General features: G+C 48.5%; 1 protein-coding gene across 9 annotated transcripts; it reads left to right on the top strand.

The window, feature by feature from the left end:
* The first annotated feature begins 716 nt into the window (after positions 1-716).
* Positions 717-21,807, top strand: CCDC198 (coiled-coil domain containing 198). Of its 9 annotated transcripts, none has more exons than XM_063333715.1 (8): positions 717-1,052; positions 4,060-4,136; positions 8,036-8,122; positions 8,782-8,880; positions 9,306-9,471; positions 11,578-11,936; positions 12,482-12,664; positions 18,616-21,807. In XM_063333715.1, the coding sequence occupies exons 1-6, from the start codon at positions 836-838 to the stop codon at positions 11,820-11,822; spliced, it is 891 nt and encodes a 296-aa protein (XP_063189785.1). In that variant the 5' UTR covers positions 717-835; the 3' UTR covers positions 11,823-11,936; positions 12,482-12,664; positions 18,616-21,807. The 9 variants fall into 9 exon arrangements, with proteins under 9 accessions (XP_063189785.1, XP_063189784.1, XP_063189780.1 ...); XM_063333714.1 differs by having other exon boundaries at positions 11,578-12,664; positions 19,786-19,906; positions 20,753-21,807; XM_063333710.1 differs by having other exon boundaries at positions 11,578-12,664; positions 18,616-18,702; positions 19,786-21,807.
* The last annotated feature ends 4,348 nt before the right edge of the window (positions 21,808-26,155 follow it).

Raw genomic sequence — 26,155 nt, 5'->3', positions numbered from 1 at the left:
GAGCCCGCGGGTGCTCCGACCCCATCTTGCAACCCTATTCCTGCCACAAAACCTGCCCTGCAGTACTAATCTTGCTGCATAAATAATCCTCCCTACATATTTTCCAAACACTCCACCTTGGAAATGAATGGCTCCCTACAGCTCCGAGGAAACTGTGCCCTCTGAACATCCCCATACACCTTGGAAGGGGATGGAGAAGTGCAGATCCTTCCCTTATGCACCAATCCTGCTGCGTTTGGCCCAAATCCTTCAGCAATTCCAAAACTGCAGAATTTCACCCACTTTGGCCAACATTTTCAGCTGGGTTTGAGCTAAAGCTGCATTTTTTCCAGCAGTGCCACCAGCCGGCAGGAGCAAGGGTGGAGGACACTCTCTGGCCAGCCCCGGTCCCCGGGCTGCTTCTCCCACACTTTAACCCTTCTGGTGCTCTGAGAATTGAATTTCCTCCCCAAACCTGAAGATTTAGCAAAAGAACTGCTTGTAAAAATTCCTCCAGCTCAGCCAACGGCTAGCTGAGGTGGTGCCACCTGTTTGAATATCACTTGTAGGTAAAAAATAAAGCTTCCCAGGGCTTGGCGCTGGCTTCCCGAGCTACTTTCCACTTCTCTGTCAGCAGCAGCCACCTCTCGTCCCTGAGGGGGAATGGACGGGGATAGGTCAATGTTTAACCGAGCCAGGAAGGACGTGTGGGCACGTCCGTGGGAGCCAGCCCTGGCCTCGGCAGGGACCATCCCTGGGCCCCGCAGTCGCTCACAAAGATCCCTCCATATTCGCAGAGGACTGTGTACGAGGGTTTTTTTTTTTCCTTCTCCTTTCAAAGCCATTGCTCAGCAAAATGGGCCTGAGCTCTTCCAAGGCACACCCCAAGGTGACCAAGGTGGCACCCATGCGTGCCAGGGAGGACCTGCCTGCCCTCGCCACCCCGTACCGGCTCCCTGGCGTGCTGGGACAGCCCACCCTGCACCCACCAGCTGCGGCGGAGTGGGGAAAACCCACCTTCCACCAGCAACTTCCACCTCTCCGGGAGACCTGGTACGGGAGAGCCTCTGCAGGTAAGGGGGGGGGGGGTCATCACCGAATTGTGGCCAAGCGCAGGGCAGAGAACCAGGGGGCATCAGCTGGGGCTGGGGGTCTGCTCACCTCAGTGCGGGGTAGGTGTAGGTGCCATTCTGTATCAGTAGCTGTTTGCCAGTTCCAGGACATTTTAGCTCTGGAAAAACTCATTTTTCCCCCCACGATGTGTTTTGGAAAAGCATCTCAGTCACCAGAGCCCAGCTGCCAGGCTCCTTACTCCAACCACTCATCCCCCTGGGAACGTCCCCACTCCCCTACATTGACCTGGCACACCGTGACACCAGCCTGTGCCTGAGCAAGCCCTTCTACAGCCGCCCCATAACTCTGGGTCCTGCTCACCTTATGCCATTGGGCATATTGATGTCATTAGCTTAATTAGAATTAGATTTCTGGGTAATGCGCTCAGCAGGTAAAACTCAGCATTAAAATAAATTATAGCCATGTCTCACACAGGGCTAATTTCATAAGACAAGAGGCAGAGGAAGGCAAATAGTGTAGCTGTGCGTGTTTTCCTACAAGCGGCACACAGCCCCTCCCAGCAGGGTTTAGACCCCATCCGTACCCAAACCCTTCCCGGAGGCATGGGAGGAGGATTGTGCCCATCTGAAAGTGGATGCAGAGCTCTGTGCAACGGGCTGGGTGGTGACAAACGGTTGCCCAGGGCCACCCGAGGAGAGTGCAGGGAGAAACCCTCACCAACCCCAACGCGGTTTGAGAAAGGGCAACGCAGAGGAAGGAGGATCTGCAGCCCCGGCACCCTCCTCACGTCTTTTCCACTTCCAAAAGCGAATTCCTGACACACACCGAGCAGTGTTAAGCACAGCTGCTTCACCAGGGTCTGGATATTTCCTTCAGGATCACCCACCAAGAGGCATTAGGAGAGGGTGAAAGCAAATAAACCCACGATAGCATTGATGTTCCTGGAGACAGAGGCCCTGGGGTGAATACAGAGCAGGTCTGGCTGTTCAACAAGGGGTTTCAAGTACTTCATGACAGCAAGAACAACCAAATATTCCTGTTCTGGAAAACTATCATCACTGGGTATTTAACAAGCACTCGTAAAACACGTGTACTTTTATAAAAAAACCCAAAACTTTAAAGCCCCCTCAATAAATGTCATTTTCTATTACTTTTCATTTTCAGAAATAAAAAGAGTATGCTCAAGAGTACTTGAGAGATGTATTAGCTTGAACGTCTGTCTAAATAAGCAAAGACTCCGAGAGAATAGGTTTTATTTGGTTTGTCAGGGTTCATCTTGGCTTGTGTGAAATCCCGCTTCCTCCAGCGGGGAGAATCTGCTGCTACTAAAGTAAAAGGGTAAAAAAAAAAAAATAATAAAAGTCATGAGAATGACTCCAGCTTGAGCCTGGTGCTCCCTCGGTGGTGGCTGTGTGGTGGGACAATGGTCCCACCCCACCAGGGACTGTCCCTGCTCTGGAACTGAGCAGGTTTGGGGACAGCGAGCACTTGGCTCCTAGTTCTGTATCTCTAGGGGATAAGGGCAAACCTTCTACAACACATGTGCATGGCTAGAGAGAGAATAATTTAAATATATTAAAAAAAAAATAACCTCATAAGGGAGAAATAACTTCCCCAAAGCCATACGCCTTGCCAGAACAAGCTCCTCCCAAGGCCAAGCCCCAGTTCCTTGCCTGTGCTGGGTCCCACATTTCCAGCACCGTGAGTCACCTCCTTACATTTTACTTCGCTTTCAGAAATTCTTTATGCACTAGTTTGTCCTGCAGATTGAGGAGGCAATAACTTAATATAAACCACCCCCCTTTTGCTGTTACAAGCTGCTGTTTCAGCTCATGCTCTCTGGCAGCTGGAGCCTGTCTCTGGAGGAGCTGCCTGCGCTGGAAATTTTCACTTCAGGCATCCATTCCTGCATGTGCTCAGCGGTTAATCATTGCCGGTGCTCAGCAGAGCCCAGCAATCATTTATCCGATGGAGTCACCATTTCCTCCCATATCCCAACACCCTCCATCACCTTCTCTCTCTCTTCTCCCAGAGCCCTGCCTCGGCAATCTTCCATGGGGCTCATTTAAAGGGACCACTGAAGTCCCCCATAAGGTTTATTATTATAATAATTATTTTATTTTTTCTTTTTAATATAGCTATTAAATTTGGCATCAATGATAATGTAATTCCTGCCCTTTATCCTCAACTCACCTCCCTTGTGGCCACCGCAGGGCTCCCACCACATGGGAGCAGGAGTTGCTCAGCAACACCTCATTCAACTCCACACAGAAGATGGCATTTAAACACCTCATGGAAGTTTTTTGGGAGAATAGGTGGGATAGAGAAACTCTTTTGTAAAATAAGTGCTTACTGCACATGCGAGTATTTATTTGTGCAAGAAAAAAAAAAAAAGGCAGCGGTGTCCACCCAAGAGCACCAGCACAGAATGGCCCCGAGCCCAGATCACATTCAGGCCTCAGTGAAATCACTGCTTTAATAACTAACAGGCAATCGCTGGTGTGTAGAACATTATTTCGGGCTGATTTCCAAAGACTACGAGGGCCTGTGATCGTACCGCTTGACTGCCCATAACCCTCTGACTTCTGAAGCCACTGGCTGGCTGTAGCCCAGCTCTGCCAAGGTCAGTAAAAGCATCAGAGATATTTCTCAGTTCCACCAAAAAATAAGAATAATAAAGTCTCAGGGACTGAGCAGCAAGAAGAGGTCCAAGCTGCTGCTTGCTTCCCGTTTTAAAAGCTCAGGGTGGCCACAGGAGACACGGAGGGTGGTTATTGCCACATATGAGATGTTGTAGACAGAAGTAGGAGAGGTACATGGCAGACAGCTGTTAGAAACCACAGGTACATCCTCACTTCATTACTGCAGCTAATAGAATATCTTATACCATGTGTTAGTGGGACATGCCAACCAAAAAAACAAGGGCAGAGAACTATTGCCGAGTGCAGACTAGCAGTTGATGATCACCCAAAAGTAACTTCACCCATTTCTTCTTTGATTTTTAAGGACCCCTTTCTTTCAACACCGTGCCAGAAAAGGGAGAAACCAGCATCATTAAACAGCATCCACCTCGCAGACCTCAAGTAAGACGAGTTTGAAAAGCTCCCTATGAGTTGCTCTGATTGACCCATTGACAGGGGCTTTCTTGGGGACATGGGCACGTCTCACTGCACCACGGTGGGGGAAACAGATATCCTGCAGCAATGCGAGTAGGAGGTCCCATCTCTAGATGATCATCCCGAGATGAGGTTTATCACCACCCCAAGTTTGATACCTGGGGCAGAGCAGGTATGTTGGCCGCAGAGAGGTTGGTTTTGGTTCATTAGCACAAGGGAGATGACTTCATCTTCTAAGAAGAGCAAAAGAGGAGCCTCCTGCCTGACTCCATGGGTCGTGCCTCATTGGCAAGCCCTCATGTGCGATGGAGACACCCAATGAGGACACATGTCTCAGTGCTGGCCATGATGACCCACTTCCCTTTGTGGTGTCTGGGTTCCTGCAACCAAATCGTGGTGCTCCCGTGGGGATAACGTGGCCAAGACAGAGCCCTTTGCAGAAGGGATCCAACTTGCATCACGTGTGGGCTGGTTTTGGCTCTTCGGGACAAATATCCCACCAAGGTTGGCATCGGGGCAGAGACACAGGTAAAGCAGACAGACGTGCTTTGCTACAGGGGCCGGTGAAAGTGCAGAGCAGTTATTTTAGTTGTCAATAATTGCTCTGCATGCCGTGCACCTGTACGTACCTTCACCTTCTCCCCTCAATAGCGCTGTATAGACATGTGCACACACACGTCTGTATATCTAGAGATATATATATATAAAAGAATGTCTTTCACAAACAAGCACAGAACACCCTTGTTCACTCCTCCACGACCTTCCTTTCCCCTTCCTGCACTTCCCAGATCCCTTCCCTCCAAGCCCTGAAGCCCATGACTCTGCCTGAGCTGGCAATCAGGTTTTTCCCCCAACGCAAGAGTTATGACAACATAACTGAAGCGCCAAAAATAGATTTATATCCATACAATTTACTGCAAAGAAGGAAAGAAAACACTGCTAGTGTACCATACTGCATGAGGGCTAGAGTTGCTATTTCATTTAAAAAAAAAAAAAAGATAAAGCGACAACAAGCCCTCCACATGCATTTTCTGTGCTGGTATTTTTATGCACCGATGCTTTTATACAATACAAAACCTGGGGGAGGCTCAGGCCATCACGTGCTCCCAGGGCTAAGCTGGAGCTGCATTACCGGGGCTGTACAATTCTTGCCGTGAATCCGGTTATTTAAAACCGAAGCCCAACCCCAGAGAAGCCCACTGCATGCTGTGCATTTCCCTTGCTTCCCCACACCCTCCCAAACCAGCCAGCAACATCTTCCAACTTCCCCTCTTTTACCTGCTTGCTATTTAAGATGCAAAGCTGTCAGTGTTTGGCCGAGATGGAGTTCACCCTCCTTCCCTACGTGTCCCCAGATGGTCAGGGATGCTGGGGAACACCAGGCTCAGCCCTGCTCCAGATGCCCCGGAGCTGCAGCTCCCCTACTTTGCTCCTCAGATCTTTCTCCTTCTGAGCCCCGGGCTGAGGCTTTCAGCTGCATTTCTGCTCTGCTGCTTGGCCCAGGTCTGGGAGCTCCAAAACCAAGAGCAAACAGGGCTCAGAAAAATAAAGTCAGACAGAGAAAGAGGACAACTTGGGCAGACCCCTCCAACCACAGGTGCAGCAGGGTGTCCTGCTCAAGGAAGGCCTCAGCTGCTGGAAATACACACCCCTCCCCTGTGCTCTCATTTACGCAGGTCTTTTAATTAGCAATCAAGGGTCAATGTTGTACCTGCTGCTGAGACCCTTCTAAGAGAGTCCAGCTGCATGGGGCACATCAGCAGCCTAATTAGGTGGCTGGAGGGAGTCCTCAGGGGTTGGTAGCTGGGGACAAACAGAGGCAAACATATTTCTTGGCTGTTTCACCCATGAAAGAGATGTATTTGCCCCAATTGGCCACATGCTTCTCTGTAGCACTCCTGCAGGTGCTGGGTCATCCCACCACTGGGTGCAGCTTGGACGAGCTACCACTGGTTATCTTCCTTCCCTTGTAATTAAAACCCTTGGGTGAACATCTCACCTCCCTGTGCTGCTCTGAGACCCCCCTGTTCCTCCCTGAGAGCATCTCCACTCTCCCAAAATTCGGTGACAAGCCCTCTGCACGTGTCCCACAACGGCAAACCTGCTGAAGCAGGGCTGCTTTGTTCAAGCCTTCCTTGCTGTGATTAAGGTCTTTTAAATATAATAAAGAACAGAGGAGCCACCAGACGGGTCAGTTAAAACCCAGGCGGTGGCTCTGGCCAAGACTGGTGGCTTCAGAGAGCACAGATGGCGACCAACAATTGAACAATGTGTCCCCGGCTTGGTGGGACAGTGAGGCAGCAGCACCTGGAATGAGCCCAGCTACGGCCGGTGAACTGTCATGTGGAATTGCAGCCTCATTTAAAAATCTCCTGCCAGCGTGTAATTTTTAGTCATTGATCTTATTTCCATTACAGCTGTATGTATGTATTATTAAACCACTGATAATAGTCGTTGCAGGACAGCACCGTTGATCCTACCCTGTGCTCCTGCCGTTGCTGTGGAGGAGCGTAAACAGCACCAGCAAAAGCCCTTTTCCCTGCGGGAATATTTTCAAAGACTGTGGAGCAGGATGATGTGGCCTTCTCAAGGACTTTTAGAGGATTTTGGTCAGGGAGTATTTCCAGAGGCAAATCCCTTGAGGGTCACAGAGATGAAAGAGTCAATTTTCCAGCCTGGGGCACAACTTCAGCCGAAAGCCTGAAACTTGGCTTCTCTGCCGGGTGCAGCGAGATGAGCCCATAGATGCCAGAGTTTATCTGCCTTCAGCCACCCGGCGCTGGCTGCCTTGGTGGCATCTAGGAGTGATGCACAGCCCGGACCGCAGTTTGTGGTGTCACATGCTGCCATCTAGTGCCATTTTTTAAGCTTCCTATTCAGTTTTGTGGGCTTTTTTGGTGCTGCAAGACACGTGAACTTGGTGTTAGGAGCTGATGGAGGATGTCTCCTTTACATGATGCCGCTGACTTTTTTCCTCCTGTGTTACTGCATTGACCTAAAGGACGCTCCAAAATTACAGCCCAGGCTCGGGCAGCAGTTCAGTGCAGACAGCCAGAGGCATGTCACCATTTAGAGGACACTCTCGTTCATACTCAAGATGTTAATGATGTCCCACCTAAAGTGTAAGTCAGGTCTTACTGGTGAAGTCCTTGATGATTCTCCCCTTCATTTTTATGGAAGCCATACTTAGCTCCCATCCTAGAAAGGGACACTAGCGATATCAAGCCGTGAAATGACCCAGTAGTTTGGATGATTTTAGGAGGCAACTTAGCTCCTTAAGATAAAAAAACTATGCTCAGAGCAGTCTATAAAGCAAGTCTCTGCCCACTTCCATTAGCCACCAGGAAAGGCACTTTGTACCACGCACAGCTCTGCAGAGAAACATCTTACTTAGGCCAATGTAAAAGAAAGAGACTGGTTGGACTGAGGGAACCATGCTCTGGGTCTCAGATAACTGGGATCTACCCTTGGATGACCTGCTAGGAGACTTTATTAGGATACATCTCCAAGATTCAGCTTTGACATGAAGCTATCTGGGCTAGGGGTTGTCTTCACTCTGGTCTTGGCTGGAGCCTTGGGCACTGTGGAGGCTCAAAAAGAAATACCTACAGGGACAAAACCAGTTTCTAACTGGGGTTTTGCTGCTTTGACTCCAATGTAGGAGATTCCCCCAGTTTTGTCCACTCCCAAAGGACCGTAAGAAATGTTAATCTCCCTGAGCATCTGCTAGAGATGCCAATCTCCTTCCTGCATCCCAAGCAGCTGGCCCAGAATTGGAGCTGGAAAAACATCAGGGTAGTTTTGTATCAAGTTTTATGATGGTGTGGAATGAGGAATGCTGAATATTACAAATATCGGACTTGCAGAGGCTTGAACCTGCTGGCCCTCCACAAGCAATCACTCCTGCAGAGCCCTGGAGTCAGCAAGAGGTGGCTGCAAGCCCAAAAACGAAGGTAAGTGCCTGGGTTGAGCCTTGTGCATGGGTCCCTGCTAGCTGCAGGCTCCTTTCCCTCACGGTTTGGCCACCTCAAAGAGTCAAAGAGCAGAAGCTGTTTTACACCAGCTGCTCTCCCATCCCTGGCTAAGCCCAGGAACCAGGCGAAACACCGGGTGGAAGGATATTAAAGAAGAGGAAAGTTTTTGAATCTCCAGCATGACGGTTCCCTGGATGAGGCAGCCAGGCTGAGCCAGGACCTTAAATATCTTTGAGGCTAAAGGTTTGAGGACCACTTTTTTAAGTGTCTGAGCAACTTGAACACCCATCACCATCAACATCCCCTGCAGCCCCAAACATGCAAAAGTGGTTCCTCCCTTCGGATCATGAACTTATCTTGGGCAGCCGACTCAGAGCGGTATCACCTCGGGGCGCAGAAGCATGTATACATTGTTTTAATCAAGATTTTTTTCCATCATGCCCCAGAGCTGCAAGATAAACTGCAAGCACAGTGGAAATCTGTGATAAATTTCTGCAATTTGGCTACGCAGGGAGATGCTCGCTGCCTTTATCCGGGGAGCGCCCGAGGGGCTGGGCCTGGGTTTGCGAGCTGGTGGCTGTTTCCTTCTCTTTCAGAAAGCGCAGGTGTATTTATTTATGTTTTTAAACACCTCATAGGCTCTGGAGAAGAGGGGGCAAAGCCTGAGACACCTCCCTGGCAGGCGGCAGCACTTGCACAAGCTGCAGATGCTGGACTTGACCCGCAGGCGCCGAGAGGTAACACTGAGATGTATTTGGGGAGAGGTTGGGGCTTCCCCTCTTGGACGGGGGTCTGCCCATCCCCGATGTCTCTCCTGTGGACCAGGAACTTTAAAGCCTCTTGCTGGGAGGGTGAAAGGAAGCTTTCCTGGTGGTTTAGGTACAGGTGAAGTGGGGGAGCATCCTTGAGGTCCCCATGGTCAGTAATTCTGATTTTTCCAAAGCTTTGCCCTCATTTGGCCGTGGCTCATGAAGAAACTAAAATTCTCTGTCTGGGGCATGTTCCATCATGTACCCAGTTTGGCAAATACCATTTTCCTGGGTTAAACCGCTTGACTGCATAATTATTTTCAGCGCCAACCCCCTAACGATATGCTGCGTCGAGCTATTAGAACGCGTTTGCTCCTCTGCTGCTTGTGTTGACAACTTGTTTGCAAACCCAGGCAGAGCTGAAGCGAAATCTCCACAGGGAGGCAAAAATTAATAAACAAAAAATCAAGGAATTCAGCCCAAAGAAAGTCCTTGACACACTCCAGAGAGGCGACAGCGCTGAAAGCCAAGACCTCGTCCCTGCTGAGCACAATCAGCGTTTTCATGGAGACAACTGTGGTAAGTAGAATAATTTTCCAAGGAGATGTAAAACTCACCAGCATCTTAAATGCCATCCAAGAAGTTTCCCTATGGAAGCTGCTTCCACTCCTCCATCTCCTGCCATGACACGGTGCAAGTTCCGAGCCTGAGGGGGGAAAGCAGTGAGATGTGGTCGTAAGGCAAAGCATTGGGTCTCTGGCCTGCTTCTGTGATAGCATCCAAACAGACCTGAGTAGATGTGATTTAAGAGCCATGGAACAGCCATAGGGCACGAACCCAAAGTCCTTGTGTCCAAGCCCCTGCAGGAGCAGGTTCCCACTGGTAGAAGAGTCTCACCTTGTCCCACATGTCCCTTGCATGGCAAACGGAGTGCGAGGATGGAGGGTGTCCCCAGGGCCCCATCCTCAGAGAAGCAGGGAGCCCATTGGGCAAATGCGCCCCAGAAGGTGAGTGTATAGACCACGGCACAGGTCTATAAATGGTCTGGAAGCAACCTCTGAACCTCCTCCAACATGATGGCCAAAGGGATGAAGTAACAAAAAAATGGAAAACAACTGCCTCAAGGTCAACCCTTACACCAGGTTTTGCCCCCTGCCCTCTGCCCCCGCACTGGACACCTCCTGCCCGAGCCTGGGGTGGGTTCAGGTGCACATGGATGAAGGGTTGAAGGAGGGAACCCATGTACATTTTGGGGTGTTGAACCTTGCAGTAAGTCTTCTCTGGCGGAGCAGCCTTAGGCAGGTTGGGAAGCTGGAACCTGCCTCAACAGGAGAGGTGCTGCTGAACAGGTTGAAGGGTAACCGCAATACTCCCTGCTGGGGAGGCCCAGGAAAGAGATGGAGAACGGGCTGCTGGAGCAACAGCTGCCAGAGATCTGCTCCCTGCTTCAGCCTTGCGTGATCCACCACGGTGTTGCATTCACATGCATGGTGTAGCCTATGGACTCCTGCCCATCCTTAAATGACCGTGGGGTAAACACTGCAATCACTGAGGTTACTCACTTTTTAGGTTGCGTTTCATATGGAAACCACTTCCCACTGCCCACAGCCAGGCAATCTCCACTGCAGATTTGCAGCTCTCTGGGTGATGTGCAATTAAGGTGAGATGTTCCTGGTTAGACGATTTCCAGCCACGGCTCTGTGTTAACTTTCAAAGTCTGATGTGAAAAAGCATCAGGTGAAATTCATTTAACGGTGGCGACAGATCTCGGCCTCTCTTGGGCATGTCGTCCTGCTGCAGCCCACGCCGTAGCACGGAGGGAGCGTGGCACGGTCTGTGTGACAGTGATGCCACCAAACACCGAGCAGGGGCTTTTCATTTTAAAAGACGTGTAGATGTGGCACTTAGGGACACGGTTCTGTCGTGGACTTGGCAGTGTTAGGTTTGCAGTTGGACTTGGTGATCTTAAAGGTCTTTTCCAACCTAAACGGTTCTATGATTCTATTCTGTGGTTCCCCCGCATGCCTCGAGGGTGGGCGAGCAGCAGGAATGGATGCAGCATAAATCTGGAGGGCTGACCAGTGGTGCTTTGGATTTGGCCATGATGTTGATCTAAGGTTCAGGGCACTGGCTGATGCAGGCTGGAGGAGCAGCTGAGAGGTTTGGAGGTGCCAGGGCACACAAGGTGACGTTACTGTCCCCAGCAAAGTGGAAATGGAAGTGAATCTCAGCCGACACTTCGTACTGACATCCCCGTCGCAAGCGGTCTGTTCTGCTTTGCTTGCACATGACAACCTTCAGCACAGGCTGGAAATGTACCACCAAGGGTAAAAATGCTTAAATCGGTGAAAAACTTGTCTGCCAGTGAACTTTCATCAGGAGAAAGGGGAACAAACTGGGCTGCTCCTATTCCCTTGTGGTTCTTTGCCTCAGCTCTCTTCTGCTCAGGGATAAAACCATACTGCCTCTTGCAAGACTCTAATTTCACCAAATATACTCCTGAATATATTATACCTGGCCCTGCCCAGCCCCAAGCACGGGGTCTGGTCTTGCAGGGATCTCTCAGGAGCTTCTTTACATGCCTCCAGCCATCCATAGCTATTTCCAGCTAAACCCTGTTGGACTGGACATGCAGCTCCACAAAATTATGATTTTTTTTTTTTTTTTCTCTTTTCTCTCCTCAAGGAAACACGTGGGGTGGAGGACTCTCCAGGCAGCACGATGGGGCTGAACTCTCTCCAGGCAGGAGCAGGAAGGTGGACCTGTGGTTCTGCAGGGAGCCGCGGACGAGGGATCTGTTCTGGGACACCTCCAGCACAGGCTCCGAGGAGTGGGAAAGGGAGGAGAAGACTTACCGCAAACCTACGCTTGTGAGAACCAAGACGGAGAGAGTTTCACTCTTTGATGACTTCTTTGATAAGGATTTCTAGTTGCATGGCTTGGGGTGAGAGGGACGTGCTGAAGAAACAAGGCACAGCTCTGGTGGGGTTGAACCCCCCCCCCCCCACGATGGATGGGGTGAGGCTGGAGACACCATGTTCGCAGTAAGTGGCATTTCTGGGAGTACGGGCTGGTGGAAAGGACACCTGGAAGTGAGGAGATCACTGATGCGGAGTGAATAATGACTGCCTGGGTTATGTGGCTGAATCAAAATATCTGGGAAAAAAAATGGCTTGGACGAAGCAACAATGAAGTGGGGATAGAGGGAGGAGGAGAAGGCTGGCAAAAAAGCCAAGCAGAAGCTGGAAAATATTCTGAGTTAACCCCAAATATTAAGTTCCAACTGAAATGAAATGTTTTTCTTGCTTTTGGGCTACTCAATCTTTCTGTTTAGCTTGTTTTTAACTTTATCTCCTTTCCTAAACCATAAAACCCTAGTTCAAACTGCAAGGTAAAATGACTCATTTAGGAATTCTTTAAAATAGATAATCTGTCATTTCTAAAATCCCTTTTTGACCTTTTTTTGGAATTCCCTCTCCTTCCCTGTCCTGAACACGGTAATACATATACTTTCTTCAGTACTAACCCCCAATTTTACGGATAGTCTTCTGGAAAAGCTGTCTTTTGTTCACTTGTTTTCTCTGTTCAGGGTTCAGCGCTGCACAGAGAGTGGTGGGAACTGAGGGATCTCCAGCACCTCCTGCAGACACATACCCCAGTGCTGCCGGTCAAGGCTGCTGCATCCACTGAGAATTTGAACAAAAACTGCCCTGTTGTAACCTGAAAATTGTTATATCAAAGAGATCCTTGCAGTTTCCATCTCTCCTAAAAGGTATTTTTTTTTTTTCATAAAATTATCTGCTTTTTCCTTATAAAATCATTTGCTATCTGAGAGAGAACTTCACCCAGTTCTCCTGTCTCCTATCTGGTTGTCTGTGTGGGTCCGTAAAGGCCACCACAGTAAAGGTGCATCATCTTTGAGAACACAGTAAGTCATTCAAGCACATATATAAAAAGATTCCCTGGGATTTCAGTTACACATCTTATAGTTATTTTATTGTGACACACTGGGTATGTGGGGGACCGGTGCTATGCAAGGAAAGGAGAGAGCCCACCACCAGCCCTGACCCTGGGAAAAGGACCTACCTGCTTCCCAGCGTCAATTTTACCTCCGTTTGAAGTTGCAGAGCTGATGAAAGGCATTAACTCTTCCTCATACCCCCTGCTGGTCTCCTTGGGTTGCTTTCCACTTGCTCTTCCCAAAGCCTACCAGAGGGGAATATATCTTCAAGTCAGCTCATTGGCACAGGACAGAGACTCCAGGAGTAACAAATATCATAATCATCACAGTGACTTTCATTTCCTTCATCTGGAAATCTTACCTGCTTATTTTTCAAGGCAGGATGTCCAAAACAACTTGATTTGGAGTCAGTTTGCAATTTTCCAGGACAGCACAGGGTTTGGGTAGCTCAGGACAGATGAAGCACATCCTGCATCACTACCTCGAACGTCCACGACCTCCCACAAAGCTGTTTGGGATGCGTCTGCGCTGCAACCTCAGCTTCCTGGATTACATAGCCAGAAAAAGAGCAGAAGACACATTTTGACTTGTATTTAGGGGAATTAGACACCCATGGCTGACTCAGTTTCAATGGTATTTAGCTATTAGGCTCTCTCAAGCTTTATTGGAAATCCCAGACAGAGCAGGAGCTGGAAATCACAGCCAAAGTCCCAAATCAAAGCTGGAGCCTCCAGCACAGCTGCCCAGCACTGAGCTTCTCTGTCCTGATTTCACCTCTCTCTCTTTCTGACATCACTAAATGTATGGCTCATTACAGCGTGTCTACAGGCTCCATGGAGAAAACTGCCCGTTGGAGAGGGCCCACATGCCGTCTGCGATTTCACTGAAAAGCCAAAAACACAAACCCCAACACAGAGAAGGAGGAAGAAGAGAACAGATTTTAATGAGAAAGGAGAGCTGCTCATGGCTAACGAGTCCATGTCTGGGGTCTGTGTGTTTTAAAAATGCCCCTGAGAACTTTGCAGATAAACACGGTCATCGTGTGCGAGCTGGAAGTATCGTGAGAGCTTTGAATTTGACGTTGAGGGTATGCTGAAAAGGTCAATGATCTAATGGTCTGGAACAATTAATCTGGCACTTGTCTATACACCTGTCTGTCCTCTTAATGATGTGACACATCTCCCTTCTGTGTTCCCATCTGTCAACAATTAAGCTATAATTGGTGGAAATGCAATTTATCTCAGATAGAGCTGATTAGTTTTCCAATAATCGTGTTGCCAGCACTGGGGAAGAGCACTGCCCACGGAGAAGAGCGGTTGGATCAGTCGATCCATATCACCGACTGTGCAGAGAAGAGACTCTGAGCATTAATTTATCATTTTACAGCGTGCAAAATTTGCTCTTATGGAAGCGAAAAAACCAGCAAACCCGCTTTCTGCTTCTGGTGCTCAAAATTGTTTGACTGTGCTGCTCTCGATTGTATTAATTCATCGTAACCTGTGGAGAGGCAGACGGCAACTCATCCTCTTATGGTTTCCAACACCCTTCCAGAGGCTGGAAATGAAAATGTTTCCTCTATTACTAAAGGCGAAATTTAGGCTTTTCTACAAATTACAGAAGACGGGAAAACAAACCCACAATATGTGTGCTGCAGCTCAGCACGGAAGACTTTACAGAGCTGTTTTGCTCTGAATGGCTCCCGATTCCAAATGCTGGGTATTAGCTCATCCTTTGAAGGCTGAGTCATTACAGCCAACGATGGAGAGGGTGAAACTTGCCACTCCACATAACCGAGCACGCACAGCTTCAGTCCACGTCACGCACCACAGAACCCAGTGTCCCCTCGCCTTCACCCCAGCGTGCCTCCCCGGGGATGGGAGGCGGGACCACGGCCGCATCCCGGCTGGCAGGCAGGGATGCAGGATGGGTCCTAAAGGACAACGATGAGGAAACCTGCACGGGGCTTGATTTTGGTGGTGCGGAGCAATGCATAGTCAGAGGAGGAAGAGCCAAGAGGGGAGATTTCAGGGCAGGGGAGTAGAGCGGGACTTCTCTGACCTAATTCTGACTACCTAAGGGCTGTGAAGCTGATATAAAACAGTCACCTACTCTGTTCATAGCTGAGAGCTATCTCCAGGGGGTGATGTTTCCCTGGAGGTCTCTCCTGGGATGGGGCAGTTACCTGCTAGCTAAAAGGGTGTTTCTGTATCCCACACCAGCCACCCAGCTATGAGGCAAGGCTGGACCCATCCTATGGGTTAAACATGTCCCCTCATAAGAGCTGTGCTGAGGCAGAGGGTGCTCAGCCCAGATGCAGCACCTTCAGAGAATTCACACTGCCAGTTTTCACCAAAATGATGGAGAAGGGAGGTTTTATGCCATTAATGATGTGGCTGCGGGTGTCAGCAAATGGCACAGCACCAAAGAAAGGGGAGACGTGGGCCAGATACATCCCTGCCCCCAAGCACAAGGACATTTGATCTTCCCGGCGGAGTAGTTACAGGATGTTTTTGTTGGTGGTATGAACATGGACAGAGTAACCCAAGTTCCTCCAGCTCAGGATTAGCTGAACCGGTTTTGCCGAAATGTTAAAACAAAATGATAATGCTCGGCCTGAAGCAGACGAGTCACCACCAGTGGGTGGTGGGGAGCTGGCGGGGGGAGGAGTCACCACCAGTGGTTAACGTCTGGCAAAATCATCAGCAATTAAAAGTACAACTTACAAGAGGAAATGTTGACAAACCTTACCTCTGTGTTTAAAAAAGCAGAAAGGTATTTCAGTGACCTTGCAGCCAGGGTTGCTGTGATATCCTTGTTATTGTTCCTAAGCAGAAAAATGCTTTACTTACACTTAGTAAAGAGAGGTGTTAAGTAAATAAAGTTGAACAAAGCCACACTGTAACTGGATCTCATTGAGCTGTCTGGATTAACGTGATTTTCTGACCTTCCTGGGCTCTGTCCCACCTGGTGCTCAGAGTATTCGGCCTCCTCAGGAATGCAAGTTTTCAGCATCGTAGAGCATCCTCCCTTCCCCAGCACGTGCACTCATTCAAAGGCAGAAAAAACCCCACCATCAAAGGCACGGGGATATATCCACTAACCCTATTAAAGCCTTCATCTGCCATGTCTCACTGGAAGGTGTGTGACAGGCAACTGGGATAGCTTCAATCTGCTTACACAAAGCCGCGGGAGAAAAGCACCCAAGAACATCGACTGGAGCAGCTCCGTTTCAGACTGTACACAAAGATTAAAGTATTATCATCGGCTTGAAAAATATCAACCCTGGCACATTTTGGTTTGTCTAACTAGGTATCCTCAACCTGTGCTGCGACAGCACAGCCCTAAACCTGTTGTTCTCCAATGCTGGGAACAGTGATTAAGCCCTTATGGTTTCCACCTTTCTTCAAATAGTTCCCGAGCAAGGTCAGGAGATGGCACAAGGGTCCCCTGATGAAATAAGAGGAGAGAGACGCAGCTCCTGTTTCTCTCCTGAGCCTCTTTACCTGCTCCCTGTATGAGATGTTGCCCTTTCTGGGATGTCCTCTCCCTCCCAGTAGTGCTGGTGCAGGGATCCAGGGGGAAACACGATCCACCTCCACCCATGGGACAGAGCTGCCCACAGATACCTCCCGCTCCTGCAGGAGTAGGAAAAATATTTCTTGCTTAGCACAAGGGTTGTAGCTTTTTGCCACCTACTGACATGTTGTGGGAACGGCTCATCCTGTGAATTCCTGCAGAAAGGCTTAATTGCGCGCTGGCTCTGGCTGATAGTGCATCCAGCATCCGCTGAGCCGTCCGCAAAAATAAAAGCGAGAGTAAATACGGCACTTGGCACGCAGAGAGGAGACCAATATGTATTTGATCCTTGCTATAGTTCCCTCCTTGCCCTATCCTTTGAGCTCTTCTTGCTTCATCCTTCCACATGAAAAGAGAAAAATCGGGGAGAAATCAGAGAATTCATGGGAGAAATCAGGCGTCTTGCTTGTAAATCAAAGCCTCGGCTTTTTCTTCTTCTGTCTTTCCCCACTTCATCTATTTTTTTTTCCCCCTTCATCTCCCCCTAAAGTCTGTGCCTGGCTTTGGCCTTTGCCCAAGGGGCCTTCTTTCTTCCATAGCTCCACTGAGGGCTTCTGCTCAGAGGAGAGAAGGTCTCTGCAGGACCCCACGCATTGCTTAAGCTTCGTTTAAATCCTATTTTGGAGGCTTAAGCAATGCCCAAAGCTAACAGCGCTAACTCATTGCTCGGGGTGGACTTCAGCCTTCGGGAGGGAGCCGAGGGCACGCATTCGTGTCTCCTGCCAGAGATGCTGAATGAGGTGCCGTCTCTGCAGCCGCAGTTCTGAGGCGGCTCTCGTCCCCTTGTGGAGTTTCAGTGAAGCTCCGCTGGGGCATCCTTCATCCGCTCGGAGCTTCTCCCATCCTGGGCCATGCAGCTTTCCTTCTCCTTCGCCTCCGTCAGCAGCCAGCTTTGCCAACGCACACCCTCAGTGATGGGGGAGAGCAAAACCCTGTTGGGTTGCTGATCCAGCCTCAAATTTCCCCGTTCCCCCTAGGACACAGCAGATACCCGTGCTGGCATCAGCTGGTGGTCCTGGCAGACGGCAAACGACCCGTTTAATCAAACCAGGCTTTATGCAGCAAACGATTTAACATCCAAAATTACTTTATTAACTTGGTACTCAATTAAAATGCCGGACGACGACTGTTCTGGGTGAAAAGAGGAGCAAGAAAGTGCCAGTTTTGCTGTCACCCCTTGCAGAAACACACCTTTCATTAAATGCTGCGGACCAAGGACTTGCCTCTTGCTAGTAATCGCTTGATGCCAGTTACAATCGCCACCCGAAAGCCATCAGCGTGGCTCACGGCTCATGTCTGCACCGCAAAAGAAGACTAAGCTTAAAAGCCAGGCGGCCCTTCTATTTAACACACAAATCACCTCCTTCAGTTTAGCCGAGCTGACCCAAAAATACAGCTTTTTGCCACACAAAGCCTCCCTTGTGAGGCTTGCTGGAGCTGATTTTTCTTGCAGTGCTCCTCTGTCTTGAGAAAAAGCTACCGAAGCTTCATTTCACTCCGTGGCGCTATACAGGGACTGAGAGCCCATTACTGCTACAGCGTGATGGGGACTGATAAAATAACACACTTAAATTTTTTTTTTATAAGGTCAGATGAAGAATTAGCATATAGCACTGACACGGTTCTGGATGTATTTCCAAACTTGATACTTAAAGAAATAGATATTATTATGAGCAAAATCAGTTTTGTTCAAACTGTGTTTGTAGGTCTTTGCAAAATGTATTTTTAAAATTGCACTTTTCCGTAAGAACTGGCCACTCTTGAAAAAAAAACCAAAACCAAAACCAAAACAAGCTGAAGAGCAGGATTTTGGTTTGGGTTTGTTTTTTCTCTGGTTTTGATTTATTGAAATCCCACTTTTCAGCCACAACAAGTTATTGTCGCTATTTTTGTAAAGCTAATTAGTAACACTGATCTAGCTAGATGTTACTAAAAATAATCACAAAAATGCAGAAGAAAGTATTGTGCTCAAGCTAGAGCAGAAAAAAACCCAGGATCTTCGATCTCTAAAACCAATTTTTGCAGTAACCCTTGCTTTCAACCTTTATTTTGAATGTTCTTATTCCCAAGGCTCTCCGGGTCTGCTTCGCTGTTGCGAGCAGAAGGACTGGAAGTGGCCATAAAGCAAAAAAAAAAAGATTAAAATCTTCCTGCAGACCCTAAATCTTTTTTTTTTTTTTCTGAAGGATTACCTGCTGAAAACAAATTGCCTGGGCCCCTTTTGAAGCCGAGGGCGAGGAGCTGGGAACAGCCCATTGCTGCTCTGGGTTTTGGTAACCGCTTCCTTCATCCTTTGGGCATGTTACTTCGCTCTGCCCTCATTTTTTCTCTTTTCTCCTCCCTCCGATCTTTCAGAAGAAGATGATACTTAATTAACTACCTGCAGGGATCTTCTGCAGCTCAGTTAATGTGTGGAAATTGTTTTGAAGGCAGACAGCCTTGCACAGTTTCTAGGGATGAGGGGTTCCTCTCTTACCGACTCTTTCTTACACCCACATGCTGCTCTTGGCCCCGGGAGCCCAGTCCGACCTGCTCACGGTGGGGACCGGTCCCGCCTGGGCATCGACTCTTGCACTATGACCAGTGGAGCACTTTTTCCGTGCTTAAGCAACCAGATTTCCCATCGAGCTCCAACACACAGGGATGGCTCCAGGCACAGATGAAATAAGCCATCGCCCAGAGAAAGAGCGTGAGGAGGAGGGTAAAGCCACTGTCGTCCTGGAGACTTGGACAGTCTGGTGGCTGCAGCTCAAAAACCGGGGTACACGGGGCTGGAGGCAGCTCCAGCTTCTGCTTTGCCAGCCAGGTGCTCACTGCTCTGACTTATTTTCCGAACTCTGCCCTGTTTTTTTTCCTTTCCACCTTCCCGTGGCAAGAGCTCCTGTCTGAGCTCTTTGTCCTTGGCGTAGCAAACGTGAGGTTTTCCTCCACCGCAACTGCCGATGGCTGGGAAAACAGCTGGGAGTGCAAATCCAGTGAGGCTGGAGGCAAAGGAGAGTGGCTCTGCAGAGCTTAAGGAAGCGCTTCAATCTCTTTGGGGTTTTACTCCAAGGCAGCGATACCGAGATCCTGTTCCATCAGTTCCCTTCTCACAACTTCTATCCCTCTTAAAGACCTCACGACGGCAAAGGCTCGGTGAAGGTGTGCACCAGCTTGTGTCAATGGGAGGTCGCCAACGACGTGCAAGAGCAGGAATGAGCTTTATGGCCCCATGGGAACACCTGGCTGTAAAGGTTGATGATGGTCCTGGTGGGTATGGTGGTCCGTGAAGGTGATAGGGGGCTCCCCTTCAAGTAAAGCGGAAGAGCGTATGAATTCACAGCTGTAGGATCAGATGTTTGGTCTCCTCTCCATAGGACTGTGGCCTCTGCAGAAAGGTGTCACTTCTGGCCAGAGGATGGGAAGGACCTGGGACATGGCCAGTGCGATGCATCTTCACTCACTGTGGGAAAACAGATCAGCTGTACGTAACGCAAGGTTAGCCACTGGTTTTGCTCTTTTGATGCAATGCGCTGATGAGTTTTCTGATGCAAGTGTTTAAATTATAGGAGCCCGGTCTTCACCTGCGTAAAAAGGAGAAAAATAATTACAAAACACTAAAAATTGAAAAAACCTACTATTATTAAAAAACCAAGGAGGACTGCTAAGTATCTGTCTGGGTTGGAATTAGGCAGCTGCAGAGATGGAAAAGGCTTTTGTATATAGTCAAGAAAAGTCACGTAAGTGGTTATGACATGGAGATAGTTAAAACGAATGAGGTCTTACCTCTTCGTTTCCCAGCTTTCAAGTGCTTGGATTTTGTAACTGATGTTCTAGTTAAGCACAATAAGACCTGCCTTTGTGCTCACACCAGGAATTGGAGAGGGGCGCCAAGATCTGGAGCAGGGAGTGAACTCATGCTAACAAAAACCTCCAAAGAAAATCATTATTCTTAACCCAGATGTGTTCTGATTCAGGCCCCTGAGAGAAAATAGCACCCCCCTATGGCAACCCTGCCTATTTGTTTTGCTTGTTTTTATAGAATGAAGTCCTTTGCCTTTGGGGTTCATGGGACTGATGGTCATTAAGGGCTGGTTTTGAAACTCTGGTGTTTTTGCAAAGGAAGTTTCACAAAATCGAGGCAGAGGGCATTATAAAATTTGGCTCAATGTACCGAAGTGCTTCTATTCAGACGGTCATAAGAAAAATAATGAAATGCTTTTAGGGCAACGTTTTCCCTGAAGTTACTTCCCTTCAGTGGCGGATTTTGCCAACCGTATGCAGATTACCCTATTAGACAACACCGGTGAGTCAGGTAGAAAGTCTTACCCTGTTCGCCTCCAGGACTTCCACTTCCACTCCTGCGGGGATGCCTCCAGCCACCGCCACCAGCTCCCCGGGCCCATGGCTATCATCTTCCAGCCATTCCCTAATGGCCCGCTTTGATGTTCAAGTGCAACACGATTCAGCGGTGCTGGTTTCGTGGATTAGCATACAAATCACGCCCAGAGACTGGATGCTTCCTGCGCTTAATCATCCACTTGGTGCATCTCAAAGCGCCCAGGAAAGATGACTTTTTAAAAAAGACAAAAAGATCCCAGACAGCAAATTAAAACAAACCACCACCCCTAAACACATGAACGACATCTTCTCAGCTTTTCTGCTGATGCTTTTTTCACAGCACAGAAAGCATCACCACCTTTAGGTGGTCGTGAGAAGAAAGATTTTACTTTGGCGACCAGATAAATAAATGCACGTGAACCTCCTAACCTTGAGGAGAAATGTCCTTGTTTTCAGATGAGAGCCAGTAATCCAACACCTGGAGAAGCAAGTGCCTTACCCACACAATTAAAGCCTGCTAACATGAAACCCAGCCATTTCTCCCAGATAGAGATCTTGGGTTAAATGCGCTGGAAGATCAGGAGAGCAGAGCTTGGTTTGAAAGAACCACGTGGGCTTTTTCCCCATCCCCTGAGGTGACATTATCTTGAGCTGTTCAGCTTCTGCCCAGGTTCCCAACCCGCAACACCTTCCTGCTGCAGCGATATATTGCCTAAAGGCTTAAGAGTTGTAGCTCCTCGGTCATTTACAGCCAACATATTTCTCCCCATGGTGTTTTTTCAGAGATGTATGTGGACATCTGCTCAAGTTCCCTTCAGGGGCCTCTTGAGGGACTTGAGCATCCTTTGGGACTGAAGCAGACGAAGAAAAGCTGTGGCCTTTGCGAAGGCACTGAGCAGGGAGCCCTGAGCATCCGTCTCCCTGCAATGCTTCAGAGCAGATGAAGCTGGCTCAGGGGGATGCAGCCCACACCTCTACAGTGGCTCTTCCTACCTGAAGGAGAAAGGTCTTTTGCACAAATTTTCATTTTTTTTTTCCATTTCAGTGACTAGCCAGAACCAGACAATAACCCCGAAAGCATTCTCAAGAAATAAAAAGCTTTACTAAAAGAAAACAAGTGTGTTTTCAATTGGAAAAGGAGGTTTTATAATTTTGTGTTCCCTTGTTAAAGCTTAATCTTATTTACCAAGAAGGATTTGGCCGGTGTGATTAATTCCCTACTCTTAAACACGAAAACATTTATCTGCCTGCTTAAACCATCCCAGGGGAGGCTCAGCTCTGCAACAGGTCAGAGCACCCAGAGCATGCCCGCAGGAGAAGGATGTGGTCCTTCTCTGGCCACGTGCACGTTGGGGCAGGGGATGTGGCGGACACAAAACTTGGGGGCAACTTCTTGAGAAGTCCCTCTGCTTTCCTGCCCCTCTGGGAGAGTCCTCGCTGCTGCATCGTGCTGGGGGAAGAAAGGCTGATCAGAGGTGGAAACCCAGAGGCTCAAGGGCAGGAATTTTTGTACGTAGAGGAGACAGACACAAGAGCAGGGTTTAACCTGGGTTTAGAATCTGGGTTATTTTATAACTGAGTTGGAAGCTACTCAATGGGAACACACCCAGAGAGGGCAGTCAGCGCTGCCAGCATTCAGCCGAGACCTGAACTCTCTTTGGAGGGAGTTACTCGTGACGGCTGAGCTGCTCTCTCGGTCCATCACAGCCAATATCATAGAACCATAGAATAGTTTGGGTCGGAAGGGACCTTTAAAGGCCATCTAGTCCAACCCCCCCTGCAATGAGCAGGGACATCTTCAACTAGACCAGGTTGCTCAGGAGGTCCATGGATATATAGAAGTCCACCTCTCCCTTTCTCCACTCCCAGCTTTTCCTCTGCTAGTGGAACCTTTCCAGGAGCTGGTTCAGCTCACTGACCCTGCAGAAACACATCACAAGATGCATATCCTTGACAAAGGATGCAATCTTTTTGGAGGAGGACGCACCTGGTCTGCAGTCAAGACGGCTTTTTCGCCCTATTTAGGGTCTGGTGGCCTGTTCTGCACCAGAGTTCACACTTCTACTGTCAAGTAAGAATCTTTTTAACCAGGTTGGGTTTAACCCTAGTGTATAGACCACATGGAAATATGGGACTTACGTGTCCTTGCTCTCCATCCTCTGCTCTGCAGTACCGCTTTATCCATCGGCACAGCCTTGCCTACCTGCTTTTCCTCTTATTTCCTATCAAACACCAAGCAGAGAGATTAGACCTGTGTATCCCAACTTTCTCTTGCTTCATTTTTATGTAAAGCTCTTATCAATCTGGCCAGCAAGCCCAAAACGCTGCTCCTGCAGATTATTCGCCTAACACATAGGAGCTGGATGGTGCAGACAGCGGCGGAGCAGACTCCCAGTGGGATCCAGACGCACTGTAGATACTCCAGATCTTCGGAAAGCAGCCTGGTAATACTCGTTGAACTAGATAAAGAGCGGTGTGGGGCACAGCCGTGGGAGCCAGCAGACTGTAAAGCAGTTGGAAGCTTTACAGAGCCTTTCAGGAGGGGAAAAAAAATCTTGAACTGCGGTAAATTTTGCCTTTAAAAGGTGCCCAGATGTTAACACAGAGCAAAAACTGGCTGCTCTGAATGAAATGTTTCTCTCAGAAAGAGAAATCCTTCATACGGCGTCTGTATCCTGAGATTTTTGAGTGACCACCACTAATTCAGAGCAAGGACGTGGGGAAGTCTGAACTTCCCCAGCACCGTGTCCAGATGCTTACAGCCAAAGTGATGACGGTATCAGAGAACCAGACAAGCCTACATCAACCAAATTAAACAAGCGAGCCCATGATAAAAAACAGTCTGAAGATTCCCTCGTACATCTGCATTAAGCTGAGCAGTCAGAGACCCGCGAACGCGCGGTGCCGTGTCTGAGAACGGCAACTTTCCCTTAGCCTCTAAATTAAAAAAAAAAAGGTAATAATTTTCTATTCATTTCTAAGCGAGTTGGGCTGGTCTCTGGAAAAGTGGGCTGTGAGCATCACGCATTGCCTGAGGTCTAGGAGAGGTGGATTTAGCTTTTGTTCACTGCTTAAATCCATGTGTGCACGGGGCTAAGCTGGCCGTATCTGCATTCAGGTAGCCAGTTTTGGGGAGCAATTCAGCTTGCCAAACGTACTAGGGAACTAGATTTCCGAAGATCCCATTAAGAGGATCTGCACATTGATGTATGCCTGAGACACACATGGTGAAAACAACCCACCAAACTCTCCTTTCTATTCACCTTCACGCACTTTTTCACGCTGCCTTTTGAAACCAGCCCCATTCCCTGTACCTGCTTCAACGCCTCCATCTCCTGGGTCTGCAGGCACCTCGGTGAATCCTCTTGTTGGACAACAGCAAAGAAACGGGAAAAACGGCCAAAATACCCATGAGTGCGACTGGGGCTGTAGTTTCATGGCCAGGGGCACCTTCTGCTCTCGGTGCTGGGTAAGGGGGAGCAGCGTCCCAGGGCAGGGTGACAGCCAGGATGGCTGCGGTGGGCAGCAGGGCTGTAGGAGTGCTAATTAAAGCTCTTGTCTGTTCCAAAAAGGTTTCTGAGAGCTGCCAGGGCTGAGACAGCTTCTGATGGAGCTGCTATTTCAGGTGACCACTAAAGGACGGTTTGCTTTATTACTGTTTTGTCAGCTATGACTTACTGCAGTTTCACCATTTTTTCCCTAACGTCCTAATTTTAAAGAAAAACTTGGTTTCTGTTGGGTGAAGCGAGGCAGTCCAATGCTCGAGCCATGTCCGAGTCACAGGAGTCAGAGGCCCCATCCCGTGTTGGGACCAGCTTTAAGGATTAGTCCCCGTGGCTGCACAAAGTCCCGGCAAAAACCGCTTTGGCACAAGTCCATGAGATCAGGCCCCTGTAATAACTAAGCGCCGACAAAGGGTAACTCCCAAACCAAGTTCTTGCTTTCTGTTTTTTCATGCATTTCCCCCACCGACGTACAATCCGGCATTTCGAGCAGGCTAATGCCAGTTGAAGTCATTCTTTCTTCTACAGAGAGAGAAGAAAAGGGCGGAAGATGAAAATTGCGGGTTTCCCGAGGATACACACCCACGGTGAATCCCAGGCCTCCCGTCTGTACGAGACTCAGACTATCCCCAGACTCCAAGGGATGATGACCGCACCCACCATTGAAGAGGCAGCACTTCTGTTTTCCAGAATTTGCGTCTCGGAGGATGCCAGTGCACCCAGACTCTCCTGCCTCAGTTTCCCCTTTTTCTCCCTGGCTGGGGAGCACAGCTTTTTCCCAACCTGCCCTAAAAACCAGTGTCTGATGCTGACTGCATCCAAGTGGATGGATGTACTGTGCTCTTCACTCCTGGGTGAGGTGGCTCTGCCTCATCTGGAGGAACACTGTCCCCCTGCAGTGCCAGCAAGAGCTCCCAAAAGCACCGTAAGCCCCCAGGGGATGCTTTAGAAGCACCTCAATATAAAATAACCCCAGCAACAGCGCTCGACGTTTGTTGCACACTAACAGAAGAGAGTTTTGGGGTTGGATACGATTGAAAGAAACCTCAAAAAAAAATCGTATTTGAATTTCAAGGATGAGAAATTTGCAGCTTAAAGAAATTTAAATCTCCCTGGAGACTATTTACCAAAGAAAGCTTACTTTCAGCAAAGCATTCTTTCAAGGTTAGAACAGGTTGAAAACTAAAAGTTTGCAAAACTCAAACAGGAGCGGAAGAGGGCTGAAGTTGGCAAAAGATCTTTAAAAAGATGTTTTTAAAATGTTTTTTCCAAACCTTTGATTTTTATTGCCATGCTTGTAAGTACTTACTAAGCTCTTTAGCTGGCTAGTGAAAACCAGGAGAAACCACTTCCAGGATCTGCGAAAGAAAAAAGGTTCTCTCTGTAGGTTTTAAAATGGTTTTGTTGGTTTTTTTGTTTTTCGTTTTTTTTTTTTTAAAAAAAAAAAGATTTTGACGCTGGAAAAGTTTTCAGAGCACGCTTCTTCCGAAGGACTTTCCAAGAATGCATAGTTTACTGTAAAACAATCTCACAGAGAACTACAGAATTCCTGCCGAGAGGTAGAAAAGCGCTTTCTACACAGACGGAGTCAAAATATTGACATTTTGTATTTCAATAAATGTATTTTTGGCATCTTTTGATAAAGTAAGGAGTGTGTACACTGAGATTGTATAGCAGTCTCTTAACTCTGCCCAGTGCAAGGCAGCGCCATGTAGATGCCTTCTACATATTCCGTTTGTCAGCTTACACACGGAACTGTTCCGGCGATCCTTGGTTCCTTGACAGCCCAGCCAGCATTAGCTTTTCAATTTTCACTTCAATAAAACAAAAAAAACAACCTCCAAGGAGAAGACTTTCTCTTTTTAATCAGAGCCAGCCCCGTTTTCTGTAATGAAGAACTACT

Source organism: Chroicocephalus ridibundus, chromosome 4, assembly GCF_963924245.1.
Source record: "Chroicocephalus ridibundus chromosome 4, bChrRid1.1, whole genome shotgun sequence".
Lineage (NCBI taxonomy): Eukaryota > Metazoa > Chordata > Aves > Charadriiformes > Laridae > Chroicocephalus > Chroicocephalus ridibundus.
This window is presented reverse-complemented; position numbering and strand designations above follow the sequence as displayed.